At 40.4% G+C, this 23685-nt stretch overlaps 1 protein-coding gene and 1 long non-coding RNA gene across 3 annotated transcripts; both read right to left on the bottom strand.

Moving 5' to 3' along the window:
* Positions 1-578: 578 nt before the first annotated feature.
* On the bottom strand, positions 579-7752 carry LOC143522233 (uncharacterized). Its single transcript, XM_077016037.1, has one exon. It carries the CDS (start codon positions 7750-7752, stop codon positions 580-582), a length of 7173 nt encoding a protein of 2390 aa, XP_076872152.1. The 3' UTR covers position 579.
* A 354-nt stretch (positions 7753-8106) lies between these two features.
* LOC143521490 (uncharacterized) lies at positions 8107-12056 on the bottom strand. 2 transcript variants are annotated; one of them, XR_013132771.1, is made up of 4 exons: positions 11900-12056; positions 9865-9948; positions 9337-9384; positions 8107-8802 (listed from the first exon to the last, which is right to left on the bottom strand). It is a non-coding gene; the product is annotated as an uncharacterized LOC143521490 (long non-coding RNA). The 2 variants fall into 2 exon arrangements; XR_013132770.1 differs by having other exon boundaries at positions 8108-8802; positions 9865-9951.
* Positions 12057-23685: the final 11629 nt, after the last annotated feature.

Below are 23685 nucleotides of genomic sequence, written 5' to 3'. Positions count from 1 at the left end.
AAACTCCCAATCACTCAGTTACCCTGCCTGGTAACCACCAATGGTGCCGCCTGTATACCCCCCTGTGGAGTTCGACAGCCAAACCTCTCGACTCTTGTCGAGTTGGATCCCCTGATCCTGACAGTTCCCTATGAACTGCGTCTGGTGTCGCCTGTGTATACACGTACCAGGAGAGAAGTCACAACCTCTGCAATAAGTTTGTTACTCACACAGAGCGCGACTTTCACTGTGTGCTCGATGTATAGAAATTGTTGTGCAATGTTGACAATGTGGTTGTTCATGTCTGAGAAAATGGTCTATAAATATATTGGTATGGACTGATAATGTTAAACATGTCCTTCACATAGCTGTTATACATTTATGTAGTATTAAAATGTAATTGAATGAAAAAAGTAAGTAATGGTGTTATTCTCCATTTCGTGAAAGCAATGTTTAGGAACTTTAATGATTATCTTTTGGAATTGGCCAATTGTAAGCAGGGAAAAATAATGCAGACCATGAGGATTTAACGATGATAATGAACTGATGTAGTAATGTCACAGTATATACAAACCTTGTGTGAATGCCAGAGTGTGAAAACTACCAATAGAGTACAACACATTCATGACAGCTGAAGTATGTAGGCATAACAGAAACACATATTTTGTCAATGTCAAGGTCTTTAACATACACATGATCTATTAAGGTGCCATTTTCTGTTGTTGCTTCTTTCACTATTTGAGTAAAGCCATAATGTTGCATCACTTCACACACTGAGTTTGTTACAAAAAGATTTACATTGAAATCTCCCATAATAATTTTACCTTCTGGGAAACTGTCCATTTGCCTGATCAAAGTGCTCAGCTTGTTGAGAAATACTGTCTGATTATATGAAGATGGGCGATACACAATTGCAGCTGTTGCATTGAGATGAGGAAGAATAAACTGCATGCACTCCAGATTCATACATGGTACATCAACAATAGTACAGTTTGTCTGTGGTTTATAATAGATACCAACACCTCCATGCTGTTTGTCCTTGAGCTTAGCAAACACAGTGTCAGTTGTGTCATACGAAAGACATCTTGGTTGATTATAGAAAGAGAATCCACTTATTTGTACATCAGAGTTATGCCGTGACTGTACCCAAGTTTCTGTCATACAAATGATATCAGCATCCATATACCTTTTGTCTTGTTGTAGGTCTTGTAGATGACATGACAGTCCTTGAACATTGTGCAGAAGTATTTTACATGATGGAGACACCTGTGTTTGTTGTACTGGCTGAATAAATGCAGGCATGATTTGCATGAAACTTTCAATGTCTGATTTGGCATATATTGCACTTTCTTTGAAGTCCTGTATTATGAGACCTTGAAGAGATGTAACACGACTTAAGGCCACATATGCTTGTCCAGGTGCAAATATCTTTTTAAGTGACACAACCGCTTTGTCCACAGTTAGACCTTGTACTTTGTGGATAGTGCAAGCCCAAGCTAATTTCAGGGGGAACTGGCGCCGTATGCCACCACTCTTAGTCACTCTCTCTTCATCTGGTTCAATTGGTGTTGCCTTTTGCAGGTCAGGTTGTAAGCATTGAGTTTTGGCTCTTACCGCTGTACCAGCTCTTTCATTGTCAAAGGTCACATATATTTTTGAAGGGAAATCTTCACCTGCATTGAAATGTATTGCATTAACTGTACCAAAAGCACCATTTACAAGGCCATCTGAAACATCAATGTTTTTAAGAAGCATGACCCGTGCATTGATTCCAATGTGAAGTGATCGTGACAGACATGTGTTACACACATTGCCATGGTGGCCCTTTACTCTTTGAAACCGTCCAGTTTTGGGGATTCTGTCATAATCTTGTGCCTCAATGACTGTAGTTTCAGAGCATATTAGCTTCAGCATGCATCTGTTGTGGTCATCAACTTCCTCATTTGTTGCATAAATATGCAGATTTGTAGTATATTCTCCTTCACCTGTTTCACACTGTTTGAGCTTATTAATGTCTGTATTGAGCAATGGATCACATTTTTGCCTTTTCCTGAGCCGATTCAATAACTCTGCAAATGCTGCATCTTTTTGTCTCATGATGTCAGTGAGTTCTGCCAAAGCAAAATGATTCTGCCATAGATTCACACCCACAGGTTCACTGTACAAAGGTTTACCTTTCACTGGACTGAGCTGATAGAAGTCACCCACTGCAATGATTGAAACCTTTCCAAAAGCTGAGTAATCTCCACACTGCTTGATCTGTCTCAGTCTGCCATGAATATATGCAAGAAGTTTATGATCAACCATTGAAATTTCATCGATGATTAATATATCAAGTTTTCCCAATTTAGTTCTCAGTGCATTTATTTTCTCATCTCCCAGTGGCTGATAAGGCAGCTTAGTATCTGTGCCAATGGACAAAGAAGTGTGTATTGTGGCAGCATCGATATTATAAGCACTTACACCTGTTGGTGCTGTTAATAACACACGTGTGTCATCAGGATTCTGTGATAAACGAGACAGGATGCGACAGGCCTCATAATGAATTGCTTTGATCAGCACAGATTTTCCAACACCTCCAGGGCCTGATATAAACACATGGAAAGGGTCCGGATGTTCTCCACGTAGCTTTTGTAAACACCAGTGACGAATCTGATAAAATATCTGAGACTGTTTTGCATTCAGTGAACGAAGTAAAGCCATTGCTGCATCCTTTGACAGGCTATGTTTATTATTGTCTAATGAAAAGGTTTGTTTCGGGAGGAGATCTGGTATAACATCACTGTTTTCACTTGTATTTGTATTGTCATTATATTTATTTTCATGACATTCTAAGCGTTCTTGTTCTGTCTCAGGACAAATTTGTGCCCATGCATCTTCCATTGGACCATGTACCTCTAGGTCTTCTTGAGCTTGGTCTATAGAATCAGCCTCTTTTTCAAACTTTGACATGTTTGTGTCCACTATGGCTTTTACTGAAACCAGCTCATGGTCTGAGTATTTCACAAACCCACCTTCATAGAACTCTTGATATGTCTGGAAAGTTGGTGGCTTCAGTTGACTGTTCGAGTAATGAGGAAGAAACAGTTGCAAAATGCTTTCATAATATTTTGCAGGATTTTTTGTTGGTGAGAAACGAGCATATCGAATTACAGCAGGCTCAGTTCGTGACCTTTTCTTCACAAAGCCTAGACCTTCATCTAGTTTCACAGTGTTTGGAGATGACGTTTCAGACTTTGACAACACTCTATACTCTGATGCAAAAGTAGCCAAACACATTTCTTCAAAATCCTTGGATTTAGGTCTCCCCTTATATCTGTCAGTTATACTGTTCATCCAGATGTTCTCACTGTCTTCATCAAGACATTCTGCTTTCCTCTGTATAACATTGAGTGGAAGACTCATTCTGATTGCATCACAGGTTGGCACAAACTGTACTTTGCGGGAGGCCTCTTTCAGCTTCATATTAGAAAGACGATATACGCTCTCCTGAGCTGAAACTTCACGATTATGAAGGAAAACACTGCCAAGTTTGCGTAAAGCTTGTTTAGCATCAAGATTGCCTTGCTGTGCAGCTTCTTTCTGAGCATGTGACAATAACAACCCCATCTCTCTCTCAGCTTTAGATATGTATGAGATGATATATACAATACAGGAATATGCATCAATCACAAACTGTATGTCCATATTAGCGTTCCATGCGTTTAGGAGATATCTGTTGTACTGATTCACCCAAGCATCACATGGCTTTCTTTTCAACACAACACTGTTTTTTTTGCTAATTGTTTGATATGCTGCTTCAAAAGTTTCCTGATTTATGCCTAGTGAAGCAAATAAGTCATCTGCTGACTCAAAGTTGGCCTCAGTATTCAGTAAAGTTGTCCGTACATTTTTCAATATGGAATCTGCTAAATCATGCTCCATACGAGGGCTGCTTTGATTGTTATTTGCTGAAATGCTTTGTTCTCCACATTTGTCATCATCAACATTTTTATCGTTGTCAGTCTTGCGTCTTGTCAAAAATGTTCTGCTAGATGGAGGACGGGGGAAGTTGAATCTGCATATAGTCCCCTTTTTTTTGCATGTTTTTGAGTGTCTTTTGCTGTGTTGTTGTACACCTGACACAATTTCATTCATTTCTGTGTCATCAGCTGATGGCATTTCACATGTGACATAGTGATCAATGAATGCTAGAACTTTATTGTCATCATCTTTGTCTATCTGAGGAGCGTCTTTAACCCAGAACAGGCAGTGACTGTGAGGTGACCCACGTTGTTGGAACTCAATTCTGTAGAAGTAATCAACTATTTCTCCTATTGGTTGTGCTTCAGACATGATGACATCTTTCAGAAAACAACGGAATCGGTGGTCAAACATTCTGGCAGCTGTCACAGGGTTACTTTTCAGCAGAGCACATCTCTCTGACCAGTCAAGGTCATCTGGTGATATATGTTTACCCTCTTGAGTCAGGATTGTTTCCATCAGTTCTGGCCATCGCAAGTCAGCAGAGGAAAAGGAGCAAAACCACGTAGGGATACCCAGTTGTCTGACCATTGCAAAAAGATCTTTCTGAACACTTTGCCAAAATACAGGAGTACCTCTAATGGGTTTCAGGAATTTATAGCCTTCATCGTGATTCAAAATCCTTTGTAGGGAGTCTGTGTTTATTAACATTTCTGAAGTAATGTCAGTTTTGTGCACACAATGTCCTTTTCTCAAAGCAATTGACACGTTTGATACAACCTGATTTAACTCAGACAAATATTGACCATAAAAGATATAGTCCAAGTTCTTTGCAAATCTACCATCTGCATTAAGGATTCTTGTATTTAAATATCTAGACAATGTCAGTCGTTCAGGCCTGTTATCATGAAAAGTGCCCGTGCCTTTTGGGAAAAGAACTGGAAAGCATTTGGCCTCATTAGACTCATCAGTTAACAGCCTCACTGGGTTGTTTCCTTCAGCAGGTGCAACAGATATTATTCCATCAAAGTGCTGATCCAGAATCTCCTGTGCTACATCAACTGGTTGTAAACACGTATCCATGAACATACCATGTTGTTGTCTGTCATGAAGAGTTTCATCAATGTTGTCATTTTCAGAATCACCATAATCATGTTTTTCCTCAGTAACACATTGGTCATATGCATCATTATCGTCTGCTTCCGCAGTTTTACTCAGTGGATTAATCCAATCATTATTAAACTGGATATTACTGTAGAATTTGTTATACTTTTGTAGATACATCAATGAAGATTGAATTTTGTCTGGAGAAACAAATTCATATTTATAATGCCCTTTGTATGTCAGTTTTCTTTTCAATTTCACTCGAATCATCTGATCAATATTTTCGGATCTTGGTAAAACATCTACTACATCTGTCATGTTTGATGGAACACAAGTGACTGGTCCATGGACCCCATTTTGTCCTCCTTTTGGCAATGACACAATCCTCATAAATGGTATATGCATCGCAATTAAATGCTGTTCTAATGAATTTAGCACCTGCAATTCAGCAGGAACTGGTTCCAGTGAAAGATTATTGGCAACACTCTCTTCTGGCATTTTCCCATCACAAATCTTTCTATGGCATGTATAGCAAATCCACAGACAACCAGCAGGACCAGCTTTATCAGTGCAGTTTGCATTGCAGCTTTCTTTACATAAATGTAAATAACTGTCTGTAATACATCTTTCTGCAACTAATGCAACTTTAGGACCTTTTTTCATATATTCTTGTTGTCTGCATTTGATTACTTGGTGTTTGAACAGAGTGCGATGGCAAACTGCACACACATATATAGGACCCATGGCTATTTTGTGTCTGAATTGTTCGATTATGTATGGCATTTCTGTCCTTTTGGTCTTTTCTGTGTTTCTCCTTTTTGTATTTCTTACTTTAGTAGCATGAGCATATGAGATGTCTGCTTTGTATTTATCTATGTTCACTTGCTTTACATGTTCTTTATGTTTTTGGTTTGTTTTGTACTTATGAACACTCAAATACTTGACATACTTCATGTGTTTCTCGTCTGTCTTGTATTTGTCCACACTTAATTGTTTTACATTCTGTCTGTGTGTCAGATCGGTTTTGTATTTGTCCACACTTAATTGTTTTACATTCTGTCTGTGTGTCAGATCGGTTTTGTATTTGTCCACACTTAATTGTTTTACATTCTGTCTGTGTGTCAGATCGGTTTTGTATTTGTCCACACTTAATTGTTTTACATTCTGTCTGTGTGTCAGATCGGTTTTGTATTTGTCCACACTTAATTGTTTTACATTCTGTCTGTGTGTCAGATCGGTTTTATATTTGTCCACACTTAATTGTTTTACATTCTGTCTGTGTGTCAGATCGGTTTTGTATTTGTCCACACTTAATTGTTTTACATTCTGTCTGTGTGTCAGATCGGTTTTGTATTTGTCCACACTTAATTGTTTTACATTCTGTCTGTGTGTCAGATCGGTTTTGTATTTGTCCACACTTAATTGTTTTACATTCTGTCTGTGTGTCAGATCGGTTTTGTATTTGTCCACACTTAATTGTTTTACATTCTGTCTGTGTGTCAGATCGGTTTTGTATTTGTCCACACTTAATTGTTTTACATTCTGTCTGTGTGTCAGATCGGTTTTGTATTTGTCCACACTTAATTGTTTTACATTCTGTCTGTGTTGTAGGTCTTTCCCATATTTCTCTTTACTCAATTTCTTTATGTTGTTCCTGTGTTCCAGATTTACTCCATATTTATGCACACTTCGGAATTTTGTGTGTAGCTTATACTGCTCATTACATCTGTATTCATCAACACCTCGTTTTTTCACAGAGTTTCTAAAATCTTCATCGTCATGGTACCTTTGAATAGTCTTCTGGATTTTTGCCTCTCTCTGTGCCGTATCATACTTTATTTTTTGTCTGTCACGTTTGCGACGATTTTCTGCTGAAACAAAGTATGTGTTTCCACACAGCTTAGTACAATCGCTTGGAGTTGTGTGGACACAGGTCACCACCTCGTAATGTGAGTTATCACAGTGTTTCAGATAAATTCCCGTTGTTTCATTACACTGACCAGTGAAAGGATGACATGCAGAGTATTTCAACCATCTGGTTTGACAATGTGTATGAATATTTACACCAATCAGGTCAGCCGCAGCTTGAATTTCCACTTCAGTGGCCCATGTACCGACGTACTTCATCCTTGTTTTATAAATATACTGTGACACACAGGAGTAACCTTCTCTGAGATAGTTAACATAACGTGCTTCATTTTTCTCTATGTGTTTAACAGTAGCACATCGGATCTTCCTGTGCTCTTTTTCACTTCCACTAATTGCAAAAGCCAACGATCTGAAAAAGCAATTACCATCACTTGTGATTGTCTGCGTATTGCAAGGCTCGCTCATTACAACGGGTGTAGGCAACTCTGCGTGATTATGTTCAATGTAAACAATGTTCAACTTTAAACACAAACTTTTCTGCTGCTGCGTTGTTAAAGGACTGAATTTAAAGCTGTCGGTTTGTGTCTCAGTAACCAAGACAACGTCGTCAAGCACATTCCCCCTGGTGCGCATTCGTTTTGTCCATTGATCAGCTGAAACGTTCGTCTCTGTAACGAGGTTTTCGCTTTTGCGTTTTACTGCATCGCTATATAGCAAATGGCCGCTAGCTTTTACACTGCTGCACGCTGTATCATCCGTCTTCATTGCAGTTTCATGTTCGTAGACTTCCGTACTGTCCCTCACCGATAAATACTCACCTTCAAAGATTTCCGGCATGACGTTTCTACATCTTATAGTCGCAGTAACACCTGTGATTTCAAATGGCATTTTTTTGGCATTCAATGACAAACCCAGGACCTTGACGTGGTTCAGTAGGGACTCCATAGTGACATGATACGCTACTAAACTTGTACCACACTGTGTCCGCTCACCATGCGAGTTACGTGCGTGCGAGTCGATTAGCACATAACATGAGCCCTGTTTAACGATAGCGCATGTATTCAATTTAACGGTGAATAAACAAGCGTCAAACAGTGAAAACACTCTTACTAATGCTTCATCATATGACATGTACACATTTTGCATCTCCCCATAGTCATGGACACCAAAAAGACCTACAAACATGACATCACTATAGTTTAATTCAAAGGTGTTTTGCTGTATTGTATGCTTAGTAGGCAAATCAGCAACAAACAGGTAGCCAGAAGGGTCGTGAATGCTGCCGGCATCTCGGATGGATCTGTAGAGATCATCTCCCTTCATGAGAACGTCATCTAGGTCAGCGGTGGTCCAATTCAAAACGCTCTTCACTTTCGACATCATTATAGCTGTGACACTATTAGCAACACACTGCTTATTAGCTTTATTGGCAAACATTGGATGTCCTTGATGGAAAGAGCCCGTCAACGTCTGCACCTGGGAAAACTGAGCACAGACACTTTCAATAGCATCAGAGGATTCATTGATTGATCGCGATGGGAATGATTGGCATGTATCGGAAGTCATTGGCATGGTATTGGAAGTCATTGGAACGGTATAGGCCAGTTTTTGCACAGTTTTTGCACGGTTTTTGCACAGCTTTTGCACATTCTGCCCAACGATGGGGTCAGAATTGGTCAGTACTTTTTTTTTAAGAGGAAGCAAAACCTCTGGAGTCAGTACTTTTTTTTTAAGAGGAAGCAAAACCTCTGGAGTCAGTACTTTTTTTTTAAGAGGAAGCAAAACCTCTGGAGTCAGTACTTTTTTTTTAAGAGGAAGCAAAACCTCTGGAGATGGGTCCCTCTGGCATGCACCGCTCCCAAGAACACGCGGTTCAGGAGCAAGCACCTAATGAAAGATACAGAAGAGAAACAAGAGAGGGATGACAAGACACACAAAGTTAAACATCTAACAATGCAAACTACAGACCCTAGAATACACCAAGGCTGGTGTCTACACAATATATCCCACACATCTACAAGTACACAACACTGACTACATATTCAGTGTCCATCATATAATTTTTATATATATTATATATATATATATATATACACATACACACACACACACATCATATTCAATGACTATCATTTCAGAAATTTGTCATACATAAAGAACTCTACATATACACATCTATATATTAAATTGTTCCTCTGAATGTCATCAGCACACTTAACTTTCACAACCTATGTGGGGATGCAGTTTTATGCCCACATAGTTTTATGCATATTCCCCAACACATGTTCCCTCATTATTTACACCGTGCATCAGTAACCCCCATCAATATTTGTTAGCCTAAACTTTTTTCCATTCTTTTACACATAAGAACTCAATGTACGCATCATTTAAACAGTCGCAATGTATTCATTAAAGTACAACCTCTGGACCCATCTCCTCACTCGACACAGCATCCACCACAGGTGACTCCTAAAATCACACACACACAAAAAACACATTTTATAGCTTTTACATGCATGAACCTCACATCACACTAAAAAGACAACTTGCTCCCTTTTGTACGTTCCATCTACACAAACCTGTAAAGCCTTTACAGACACATACTACCACTGCCATTTAATTTCTACAGTCCTTCATGGTGTTTACATTACATAGCACAATCATGAAATGCCATCCATACTCCAGCAAAAATAATGCATACTGCTTGGATCTTACTAGCATGCAGTACACTACTGAAGCCTGAGATTCCTGTATGCTGTATGTATTACACTGACTACGTTACACAACACCTGCACAAACTGTCCCATCAAGTCACTGCAAACTACACACAATTTTAGATATTTAACTGCCACAACAGATTACCACACATATTTACTGTTCCAAACCATCCATACACCTTGACTATTATCCTGTGTGTGGCTGCACACAAGTGTGCTGCACTTCACTCACATCTGCCTGGACTGCTGGACCTCTCATCTTAGCGAAGCGTGCCTTTGCAGCTGCTGAGCGGCGTGAAGCCTTGGTACGTGGCATCTGCTAAAACAAAATTTACACACAACACATTTTACGAATTAGTCTGTCACTCCCCCTCCCCGTCATTAGTCTGACCAATTTGCCCAAACATCGTTATAAGCGTCTCGGCCTGAAACCACTGACAATAATGGAGATCTAATCCTGGGTGCTTAACTGTGTGTTTATTACATATGGGCGTATCTGTGTGGCTCGGCAATGAAAATACGTATAAACATACAATACTCAATAAACGATAAACCAAAACAATCGCTTCACACTCTAAACATACTAGTACACAGTGGTGGCTGGTCAATTTGTGGCGCTGGGGTGCCGCCCCTTAATATTGTTCAGATATTAAAATGAGTTAATTATAAACTGCGATAGTTAGGAAATTATTTAGTCACACTGTGTGTCTAATAGCCATGTTTGAATTTATTAAAAGAGTAAATGCATAATTGTATTTAATTGCTTACATTGTGCACACTTCCTGTGTGCAGGGTGCCGGTCTAATGAGAGTGCATGTAGATCAGGGATGTCAATCAAATACACAGAGGGCCAAAAAAACAAATTTTCTACAAGCCGAGGGCCGGACTGGTTCAATGTTTATTAAAACATAATGAAATGATTGTACATAGCCTATTGAACCAAGACCTAACACGGTGTATATTATTTAATGCTTAAATGAATAAAGTAATATTTTCTTATGGAGCTGTTAGTAATTTCAAGTGAAAACATTGAAACAGCAAACAGATAAAAACAAACTTCCTTCAAAGAAGACATGTCCTGTACATTAAATGAATAAAGTAATACAGGTTTGAAAAGTGCTGAAATTTAGGCTAAAGTACTTGAAAATGCTTGAAATTGTAACTACTTCGGTTCACAACAAATATCTGTCTGACTTAACAGTTCTTTTGTATCACGTTAACAAATACGAGCCTCTTGTAATTCCAGGACGAAACATGAGAGAACGTGAAGACGTTAACATTATTTTCAAAACCAAACAACCATTAAATGTGAATAAAAAGCGAATTATATCGAATCATTTCGAGTATACGTATAAATATTTAACTTAATTAAGTTTAACGTGCTGGGAAATATTGAAATGGACCTTGAAAGTGACGTACAAGTGCTTGAATTCCACCTTGTAAAGGTGTATGAACCCTGCAAACATGACTTTGTTCATTGCGCTGAACAGTTACAAAATTGGACAGGTGCACGACCTCGGGAATCGATAGCGCGCGACGCCCTCGCACACGGAAGGAGCCACTGCGATTACGTCATTTTCGCCGCGCGGACCCTCGCCGCTTGTGGCGCTGCAGTGACTTCGCGGGCTACCGTTGCATTGTGGGGAATGTAGTGTTTGTGCACCAGCACAACAAACACCAGCGGGCGGCTGTGGCCTGCGGGCCGGTTCTAATAGAAATTAAATATCATCCAGGGGGCCATAGATAATCAATCTATGATCTATCAATCTATCCAGATCCGGCCCGCGGGTCTTGACTTTGACATATGTGATGTAGATGCATAAATTTATGTTTAAGTAAATAAAGGGCACTAAGACTGCTTTATTTGTTTAATTTGTTTGCGCCCCCCTCAATTTTTTTTGCACCAGCCGCCACTGCTAGTACAACTTCGCATATATCGCACTACTCTGAGCAAACACTACAGGATAAGTAAGCGCTACTGAAGCGAGTATCACGAAAACACCTCGCGCCTACCTCGTGCACACATCATGCTTCACTCATGCAGTGAGGCAACTCTCATTAACTTATATCGGACTTAACATGAATATACATGGTAATACATGTAATATACATAGAAATACACATGACATACCAATATCCCATTAATGAGCCAAACTAACCGTCATATTACTATGTACATATTACATTACAGCCTCAATTACCGCTATAACATACGGATACAAAACGCAACATATTACACAAATATAACAGCTGAAACGTAGACTTACTGTTGATCCACGCGCAAAGCTCACCCAGAAGAATAAAGTCACTCTTTATAACTCTGTTTTTCAACCAAAATCTCCGTATTCCCTTTGTTCTCAAAGTTCGCCTCTGCTCAAAGTTCAGCTCTGCTCAACGTTCGGCTCCGCTCTGATAGCCTCCTCCCACTGTCGCTCTACGAACAACAGGGCAAACCAACTAGAGAAACATACAGGGGTGTTCGGCCGGAACCACCTAACGCCGGACTTTCAACAATAATTCCACATTTTATCTATAGTGTACTATTTACTCGAAACAATGTTTGCAACTAAACCTTCATGCATGTTCAACACGTGGTCGGGCGCCCTTGCTGGTGTCTTACGTGTTAACTACGAGTACATTAACAACTAGCCTGCTATAACCACATAAAAACAATTACCAACATATCAACTACTACCTCCTTTAACTCCCCCCCCCCCCCCCCCGAGGGCCCATTATAATTGCGGTGTGTGTCTCTATGTGTTTTAACAGTAATCACACTAATAAAAATCACACATTCACATAAATTCCTGTACACAATATGTTCATGTTAATGCCCTGTAACACGTGTACATTAACAGTAGCATTGTATTACCAAATTTTCCCCATCATTTCAGACTACTATCATTTGAGATATGCAACCAGTGGCATCTGGTGCAAAAAATGAGGGGGACGCAAACAAATTAAACAAATAAAGCAGTCTTGGTGCCCTTTATTTACTTAAACATGAATTTTGCCCTCCTTTCCTTCTGGCCTGCAAATTTCTCAATTACATTTTTGTTAAGCTTTTTTTTTTCAAGCGAACGCTTGTATAATCTGCTAGAAAAGCTAGTTAACAAAATTAACTAACTTATTTGTGAATTCTAAAATAATTTTTTTTTGAATTTAAGAACTGGCATTTATGTGTGCTTTTTTTTAAAGCAGTCATGGAAAACTAACTAATGCATGTCTTGCAGGTATACTATACTGATATAAACTTAATTAATCGGTTGTTCATTGTATAATAACACTTCAAATTCATACTCTTAAATTGTTTTTTAATTCTAACTCACACTAACAGAACAAGACGAATATTAACAGTGAGTAGAACAAGTGAACTGGTTTAAAGTAGCACAGATAAGACAATGAAATAAGACATTTAAAACTAGAACATTAAACAAACATGAATGATGTATGCACAATATTTACATAAAGAATATTGGCAGTGCAAATGTATAACATTTAATGAAAACCGAACTGATTTATTTTTTTCTGGTTTAATAAAATCACTGGACACCAGCAATGTTGGCACAAAGTTGCTTCCGTAATTGGTGGCCACTGACAGCTGTGATGTCATCGTCTTCCTGCACATCAGCTTCATCTTCATCTGCTTCCTCCTCAGGCTGAACAACATCTCCTGCTCCCATGCAGATGTTGTGCAGAGTGACACAGGCAGCAATCACCTCTGGCACAAACCTTGGGTTAACCTCTAGAGCGTGCAGGAAAATTGACCTCCATCTGGTCTTCAGCATCCCAAAAGCACGTTCAATTATAGAACGTGCCCTTTGCATGATGCCTATTGAAGACCATCCTCTCTTCTGCTCTGACAGGCTTCTTAAATGGAGTGATGAGGGCTATAGGGCTGAGAGATGCATGGGTACCCACCATCTCCAAGTATCATGTAGCCTCTGGGTGGCAAAGTGGCCTGCTGGTACAGAGTGCTGTGACGGAGCACCCTTGCATCGTGTACTGAGCCTGGAAAGCCAATAAAAACATAGAGAAACTTTGCCTGGTGGTCACAGACAGCCTGAAATTGCACAGAGGGATAGAGTTTATGGTTTTTGTAGCACTGTGCATCAGGTTCTCCAGGGGCTTTGATTCGCACATGGCACCCATCTATTGCACCAACTACAGAGTGGAAAGCTGCATGGTTTCCCAGCCTCACAAAGCCATCAGAGATGCAGTTCTTCTGGTTTTAAGTGCCGGATAACTTTCGGAAGGATTCGCTGCATTTCATTGGCCACTCTGTGAATTACACGGTGCACTGTAGAACGGGGCATAGAAAAAGCATGGGATACAACGCGGTATGATGTGCCACAGGCCAACCAAAAAAGAAAAACCAACACTTCGATGGCTCCCCCCCAACCATGGGTGCTCTCATGCTTGATGAGTTGTAAAAGCATATTCACTCCAAATTTCACATACATGCACCTATTGAGTGTCTAGACCTGCCGGTAAATTTTGGCACACATGCACACCTAGGGGGCGCTATAACGGCCAAAAAACTCTCCTGCCCACACCGATTGGCCAAATAACTCCAAACTTGGTACGCATCATCTATATGCACCTATGACACAGGTCCTTGACCTGCACCATCATATGTCCAATATGGCCGCCGCTATCGACCAATCAGCTTTCAGTTCACATTTCACAAGCTTATCATATGCCAATCAACATGAAACTCACATATTATGTTCATCTACACACTCTCTAAGACATGCTCAAGTATGACGGGAATTGCACCACTAGGTGGCGCTATACTAGGATTTCCTGAATTACCCCTACATCTTTCTTACACATGCACACACATGCAATGGCCTACCTATAGGTTTCATATACACATTGCTTCACCCATACCTACCCAGTGATTACACACACATGCTTACGCATCTCAGGCGTGCCAGATGGTGCCCATACCCTGCGCTTGGACCCCGTAATTGCCGCTTGCGGCTATATTTATTATTATTATTAGGGTTCACACACACATAGTGTGGGAACCCTATTGTAATTGTTAGGATTTTTCTTTCTTATTATTATTCTTTGTCCCATTTTTTGACCTAAAACGTATTGTGCAGCCTAGACCGTAATGCCTAGAAACCCCAAACTTGGCAAAAAGGTTCAGTTACCTCCAAGGACCAGATTCCCATACAGGGACCCAAATTGGCCTGATGGTGGCGCTATAGCGGACCATATTGACTTTTTGTCCATATCTCCTACACCGTAGGTCCTAGAACCAAAATTCCAGTTCCTATACATTCCTTGACTAAATTCAATAGGACAATTAATATACAACCATTAAGCTCCGCCCACTTAGATTTCGAGTTAATTTGCATAATGTGCAAAATCACACACATCTTTGAGCGCGAACTAGTCCCTGGATTTTTCACATACATGCACATATGTGGTATCAAAACGTTCAGAAGAGTCTGAACTTTAAAACGTATCCAACAAAAATGCTAATTTCTTCACTACCTAGTCAGTATAAGCCAATCAAATGAGGGGGCGTAAATTCAATAGTAAATTTTGCGCATATGGAGCTCTAACTTAAGAAAACTTGCATGTAATGAGATGGCACTTCACAGACAGCTTCCCTGTGAGGGTCTGGGGCAGCTCGCAGAGGTTGCCATACCTCACCTGCTAGGGGGCGCTATAACATGCAAAAATTTGCCCCATGCACTCAGATTGGCCGATCCACATGAAACTTGACAGACATCATCTATGGGCCTCTGGAAACCAGGTCCTAAAGCAGACATGCCATACTTCCAAAATGGCTGACGTAATCGGCCAATCAGTGATCGGCACGCGTTTGACAGGCTTACCATTGGTCGATCTGCACGAAACCTCTTGGGTGTGGACAAGTGCACGCCCCCTATGACATAATCCAGCCGGGTGTCGATTGGCCACTGGGGGGCGCTATTGCAAAAAAAGCAAGTGTATCCCCTACATAATTCCACTTGGGAACATGCAATTGGACTCTTTTGATTCCTTGCAGTAGTGCGAACAACTTTCCCATTACATGTCCTATTAAAAAATGCACAGTTTATTTACAGGTAATAATAGTTTGAAATCATCACTTTTCATACTCCTCCTAGGATTTTCATACTATCATGTCAAGCAAAGTCTTATAATACTCTACAGAGTGTGAAATCAAAAAACAATCCAAAGATTTTGGATTTGAGGACACTTATACCTGCTAAATATTTTTTTAATGGACAGCATCGATACATATAATATTCATATTCTTAAAGCTCTTTCATATTTTACCCAATTCTGACCAAAATGCACAAGCCCATTCAGAATCCCATCCTGAACAAATTTGTCAAGTTTCATCTAAATCGGTTATCGTATGGCTCTACAGTGCAGTATTATATACAATGCATAAGAATGCATGTAAAGTCCCTCTGTCACCTTCTCCTTCTCACACGCACGCAAGCTGAAACTCACACTCTCAGTCTCTCTCACACTCTCACCCACATTCCCCCTCCCATCTCTGTGCCCTAAGTAAACATTGCTCTGGCTACCTAGATCTCTCTGTGTCTATTAACCAGGCACACACACATACAGGAGCAAGCAGGCCTTCCTATAGCATTCACAATGACACTTCCCTAGCCATACCCACCCATATCTCAGTGACTAACACATGCTTATACAAACTGATATTTGGCTTCTTTTTGTCTCTCTCTCACACAAACACACAGACACACACACCTTTATACCTATATGTATGTATAGTTTCTATGTATACTTATGTATGTATGTATTAGTATATGTTGTCATAGTTTGAGTACATACACTACCACACACACACACACACACACACACACACACACACACACACTTCTACCTAAATGTATGTATAGTTTGTATGCATATCTGTCCAGTCATAACAGTCGTGTCAGTCTAGTCATGTCAGTCATTTCAGTCCAGTCATATCAGTCATGTCAGTCCAGTCATGTCAGACATAAGTCATGTCAGTCATATCAGTCATGTTACTTTTGTTCATCATGCCAGTGATGTCATTTCAGTCATGCCAGTCATATCAGTTATGTCAGTCATGCCAGTCATGTAATGCCAGGCTTTGCAGACTACATTCATACTTTGAATACACGGGCAGTCATGTTAGGCGTGCTAGGTGTACAAGGAGTGAAATAACAAAGCATAGTCTCTGGGGTCCTCAATCTCTCTCTGTCAGTAATATAGAGGCCCAATCATGTATAGACAAGTGCAGGCCTTCCTATGCTGTTCACATAGATGCAGCCCTAGCCAGATGTGCTGTTTCTGTGTCTCCCTTTCTGACACATGCAGATGTCATTACACACTATCTGTAGAGCACACACTGGCCAAACCCAAACAGCTTCTTTTCACTTTTAGGTCTAAAGGACCTTTTGGGCTTCCTTTTGCCTATTGAGGCCAAAATGCCTATTGGTGTGTGAACCCACCAATCGCCGCTTGCGGCTATATTTAGGGGTCCAAGCACCAGTGGTGCTGGAACCCTATTGTATTTGTTCCGATTATTAGGGGTCCAAGCACCAGTGGTGCTGGAACCCTATTGTATTTGTTCCGATTATTATTATTATTAGGGGTCCAAGCACCAGCGGTGCTGGAACCCTATTGTAATTGTTCTGATTATTATTATTATTATTATTATTATTATTCTTTTTCTCCGCTAAAACGCGTCGTGCAGCCTAAACCGTAAGTCCTACAGACTTCTCCTTTGGCCAACTTGTAGTACTCCTCTCCGCTACTCAGGCGCAACACGCCAGCCCGATCGGACCATAGGTGGCGCTATAGCGCACAAAATCGCATGAAAAAGTTTACACAGGTGTTTCTCCTACACCGTATGTCCTAGAGATAAAATTCAAACTGCATCTGATCAGGCATGAGCTCATCTAAAAAAAGTTCCATTGAAGCTATATGCTCCGCCCCTTACATGTCGAGCTAATTTGCATAATATGCAAATACGCACACATTTTTGAGCGCGTACTAGTCCCTGGATTTTTCACATACATGCACATATGTGGTATCCAAGCGCTCACAAGAGTCTGAACTTTTATTGTTATGGAGCCAAAGTGCACATTTCTGCACATGGGCGTGGCCACATCCATCACAAGTCAAGCGTAGAAAATTCCTTCGCCAAAAATCCACATATTCTGCTGTATCTCAGGCATACTTTCATGTATTCACTCCAAATTTCACACACATGTACCTATTGGGTGTCTAGACCGGCACATACATTTTGGAAGACATGCACACCTAGGTGGCGCTATAACGGCCAAAAAACTCTCCTGCCCACACCGATTGGCCAAATAACTCCAAACTTGGTACGCATCATCTATATGCACCTATGACACAGGTCCTTGACCTGCACCATCATATGTCCAATATGGCCGCCGCTATCGACCAATCAGCTTTCAGTACACCTTTCACAAGCTTTTCATATGCCAATTTTTTTTCTGCCTTAAAACGCGTTGTGCAGCCCAAACCGTAAGACCTACAGACTTCTCCTTTGGCCAACTTGTAGTACTCCTCTCCGCTACTCAGGTGCAACACATCAGCACGATCCGCCCATAGGTGGCGCTACAGCGCACACAAATGCATGAAAAAGTTTACACAGGTGTTTCTCCTACACCGTATGTCCTAGAGATAAAATTCAAACTGCATCTGATCAGGCATGAGCTCATCTAAAAAAAGTTCCATTGAAGCCATATGCTCCGCCCCTTACATGTCGAGCTAATTTGCATAATATGCAAATTTGCACACATTTTTGAGCGCGTACTAGTCCCTGGATTTTTCACATACATGCACATATGTGGTATCCAGGCGCTCACAAGAGTCTGAACTTTAATTGTTATGGAGCCAAAGTGCACATTTCTGCACATGGGCGTGGCCACATGCATCAGAAGTCAAGCGTAGAAAATTCCTTCGCCAAAAATCCACATATTCTGCTGTATCTCAGGCATACTTTCATGTATTCACTCCAAATTTCACACACATGTACCTATTGGGTGTCTAGACCGGCACATACATTTTGGCAGACATGCACACCTAGGTGGCGCTATAACGGCCAAAAAACTCTCCTACCCACACCGATTGGCCAAATAACTCCAAACTTGGTACGCATCATCTATATGCACCTATGACACAGGTCCTTGACCTGCACCATCATATGTCCAATATGGCCGCCGCTATCGACCAATCAGCTTTCAGTACACCTTTCACAAGCTTATCATATGCCAATTAACATGAAACTCACATATTATGTTCATCTACACACCCTCTAAGACATACTCAAGTATGACGGGAATTGCACCACTAGGTGGCGCTATACTAGAATTTCCTGAATTACCCCTACATCTTTCTTACACATGCACACACATGCAATGGCCTACCTATAGGTTTCATATACACATTGCTTCACCCATACCTACCCAGTGATTACACACACATGCTTACGCATCTCAGGCGTGCCAGATGGTGCCCATACCCAGTGCTTGGACCCCGTAATTGCCGCTTGCGGCTATATTTATTATTATTATTATTATTAGGGGTCCAAGCACCAGTGGTGCTGGAACCCTATTGTATTTGTTCCGATTATTATTATTATTATTATTATTATTATTATTATTATTATTATTATTATTATTCTTTTTCTCCGCTAAAACGCGTTGTGCAGCCTAAACCGTAAGACCTACAGACTTCTCCTTTGGCCAACTTGTAGTACTCCTCTCCGCTACTCAGGCGCAACACGCCAGCCCGATCCGACCATAGGTGGCGCTATAGCGCACAAAATCGCATGAAAAAGTTTACACAGGTGTTTCTCCTACACCGTATGTCCTAGAGATAAAATTCAAACTGCATCTGATCAGGCATGAGCTCATCTAAAAAAAGTTCCATTGAAGCCATATGCTCCGCCCCTTACATGTCGAGCTAATTTGCATAACATGCAAATACGCACACATTTTTGAGCGCGAACTAGTCCCTGGATTTTTCACATACATGCACATATGTGGTATCCAGGCGCTCACAAGAGTCTGAACTTTGATTCTAGCAGAGCAAAAGTGCACATTTCTGCTCATGGGCGTGGCCACATGCCTCACAAGTCAAAGGTCAAAAAATCCTTCGCCAAAAATACACATATTCTGCTATATCTCAGGCATGCTTTCACGTATTCACACCAAATTTCACATACATGCACCTATTGGGTGTCTAGACCTGCACATACATTTTGGCAGACATGCACACCTAGGTGGCGCTATAACGGCCAAAAAACTCTCCTGCCCACACCGATTGGCCAAATAACTCCAAACTTGGTGCGCATCATCTATATGCACCTACGGCACAGGTCCTTGACCTGCACCATCATATGTCCAATATGGCCGCCGCTATCGACCAATCAGCTTTCAGTCCGCTAAAATGCATCATGCAGCCTAATCCGTAACACCTACAGACTTCTCCTTTGGCCAACTTGTAGTACTCCTCTCCGCTACTCAGGCGCAACACGCCAGCTCGATCCGCCCATAGGTGGCGCTATAGAGCGCAAAAAATTGTCATGCCTACACCACATGTCATAAACAAAAAATTCCAATTGCATCTGATCAGTCATCTTCCATTCTACAAAAAATAAATTTGAAGCCATAAGCTCCGCCCCTTATATTTCGAGCTAATTTGCATAATATGCAAATACACACACATTTTTGAGCGCGAACTAGTCCCTGGATTTTTCACATACATGCACATATGTGGTGTCAAAATGTTCAGAAGAGTCTGAACTTTGATTTTAGCAGAGCAAAAGTGCACATTTCTACACATGGGCGTGGCCACATGCCTCACAAGTCAAAGGTCAAAAATTCCTTCGCCAAAAATCCACATATTCTGCTGTATCTCAGGCATACTTTCACGGATTCACACAAAATTTCACAAACATGCACCTATTGGGTGTCTAGACCTGCACCTACATTTTGGCAGACATGCACACCTAGGTGGCGCTATAACGGCCAGAAAACTCTCCTGCCCACACCAATTGCCCAAATAACTCCAAACTTGGTATGCATCATCTATATGTACCTATGGCACAGGTCCATCATAAATCCAAGATGGCCGCCGCTATCGACCAATCAGCTTTCAGTACACCTTTCACAAGCTTATCATATGCCAATTAACATGGAACTCACATATTATATTCATCTACACACCCTCTAATACATATTAAAGTATTATGGGAATTGCACCACTAGGTGGCGCTATACTACAATTTCCTGAATTACACTTACATGCTTTCATGTAGAAGGACAATCATGATCTCATGATTCTATGCAAAATCGCTCACAACTTTGTAATTGCAAGTGCTTTTCAAAAATGTAAAGATTTTTGTGTATAATCCAATACATATAATTTACACTTTTCATACTAGTCCTAGGATTTTCACTCATATAATTTACACTTTTCATACTAGTCCTAGGATTTTCACTCCATCACCTCAAATCACATATTATAATATCCAGCAGCATGCGAAATACAAAACTGGTGGAACAAATTCTAAGATTTTCGCAATTTAATATTTTTCATATGCATCACAATGGTACCGTCATGACATATCAAGTGCATATTTCAAAAACTCCCCTATGTAATGTCTGATTGTTATGAAAATGTACAGCCAAATTCAGAAGACCACTGAGGTGATATCTGCCAAGTTTGTGCCAAATCCATCCACAAATGGTTGTACTGTGAATATTTTCATTTTCCATGCTGAACATGCATGCTGATCAAAGGTCATTCTTTTCCTCAAAAGAGCTAGAGTTGAGCCTGTAAACGTGTTGAGCAAGGTGCTCCCAATTACAATGCTGAAGTCTACAACACACGTGGACGAAGGCGGTTCAAATCCCATGTCAAGATGAATTCCACCATAACATATCTCTCAGTCAAATGGCAGAAACACGGTCAGATATTTTTTATTTTGACATAACACAGCAAATGTAAGCCAAATCACATTCTGTGAAAAGCTGTCAAACTTGGCTTTGAAATATGAATTCTAGAGACAAATAGACATTGACATCCGCAGGCTGCCACCCTCATCCATCCCCCTCCACACTCCCCCTGCATTCTCCTAACACTTCACAATCCATGGTCTCTGTCTCCCCCATCTCTCTGTATTTGACATGCACTCACAAAAACACAAGCCTCCTTATAGGTTTCACATACCGACTGCCCTAGCCATACCTACCCATACTTCAGTGACTATCAAGCACATGCACAAACTAACATTTAGCTTCTGTTTTGGAAAACATACCCCCATCTTTCTCTCTCTTCCTCTCTCTCTCACACACACACATGCCATCCTATGCAAACAAATACAGCTCTAGCTCATGAATGCTTTCATGTAATCACACCAAACATCACAGGCACACTCCTACATGTATGTGTCACAAAAACACTGCTTGAGACTACTTATGTGTGTTCATCAGATTGAGTACATACACTGTCATGTCAGATATGTGAGTTCACTGTGATAACTGATACCGTCTATTATACATGCACTGTCACCAGTGGCGTGCACACATAGACCTCAGGTGGTGCTAAAGCACCACCAACTCTGCTTTAGCAGTTTTTAGCCTATGGTCACCTGATAAACTAGTCGCTCTAGCCCAAATCAATGATAGATAACGTGAGGATGACGACATACAAATAATTAAGGTAGAGTTTGCAAATCTATGTGTTAAGCTGAACGTTTTCTGTTGTATAGGTTTTGTTAGGCAACATAAATTAACACATTCATTTGTGAAAGAAGAAACGGGAAGTTCCCCATTACCTGTGAAAAATGCCCATCTGCATTCGTGTAATGACAACACTCAGTAGCCTATAACTCCTTCTCCTACTTTTTGGTCTTTTTACTGTCTTAATTGTAGGCCTATATTGATTTACTAATTGCAAAATATATGCAACAATGCCTGCAGTCAGTGGAGGGTAAACAGAAGTTAACTGAAGGACTTAATGACTGTATATAGTTAATTTTGGATATGGATTTTATCAGTTGGCGGTGTGACTTTTTCCATTGAAAACTCACGTTTAGAGAATGTTACTAATAAAAGTCAAATTTCATTCAACATGGGCTTGTAATTTTTTTTATAATGAATTGTTCCACGTGCGCTAAAGATGTCTGTGCATGCCACTGACTGTCACACATGCACTCACACATGTTTACTTAAATGTATCTCAGACATAGATTGAGCACATAGACTGTCATGTCAGACATGAGTTCACTGTGACAGCTGACACTGCCCATTATACATGCACTCACATATACACATGCCTACCTATGTAAACATATATAGCAGTATCTCATGAACGCTTTCACATATTCACACCAAACATTTCACAAACACACTCACACACACAAACGGGCAGTTACAGGCCAAGTTGTTCATATATGAGTGAATGTCTGAATGTAAACTGAGTGAATGTCAGAATGTAAAAGAGCAGATGATTTGCAAATATTTTTATTAAAAATTAAATGATGAGTTATGGGTTTGTTTTTATTTACAAAGATAAACAACTGACAATCAATAACAACTGTGTGAAAGATGTACACAGCAAGATGAACAATATAGCCCTACAAGAAATAACTGATAATTATGATTACAACACGCATAGTCATCTACTTAGCTGTCGTACTGCTGAGAAGTCATATATTATGAGGTGTTCTGATAGTGCTTCTGTATGTGGTATGAGAAGATGACTAGACACCAGTAGTCCATCTGTGTCACAGGTTGTCCATTAATTGCAGTATTTTTAAGCATAGTGTGAGTCTTGTAGTTCTTCATAGTGTCTACCAATGAAAGAAAGTCCACGTGAATGCAGAAGGCAGTGTCTGCGTAGTACTGTCAAGGGAGACATCATGTCTTCCACAGGAAATGTTTTGTCTGTAGAAAATTGCACAAAAGAACCTGAGAATCAGTATCAGTGCAATAAGTGAGTTACATGCATTTATATGTATGGTTCTTATTCAGGTAGATTTACCTAC

The sequence above is a fragment of the Brachyhypopomus gauderio genome, chromosome 8 (assembly GCF_052324685.1).
Source record: "Brachyhypopomus gauderio isolate BG-103 chromosome 8, BGAUD_0.2, whole genome shotgun sequence".
Classification (NCBI taxonomy): domain Eukaryota; kingdom Metazoa; phylum Chordata; class Actinopteri; order Gymnotiformes; family Hypopomidae; genus Brachyhypopomus; species Brachyhypopomus gauderio.
This window is presented reverse-complemented; position numbering and strand designations above follow the sequence as displayed.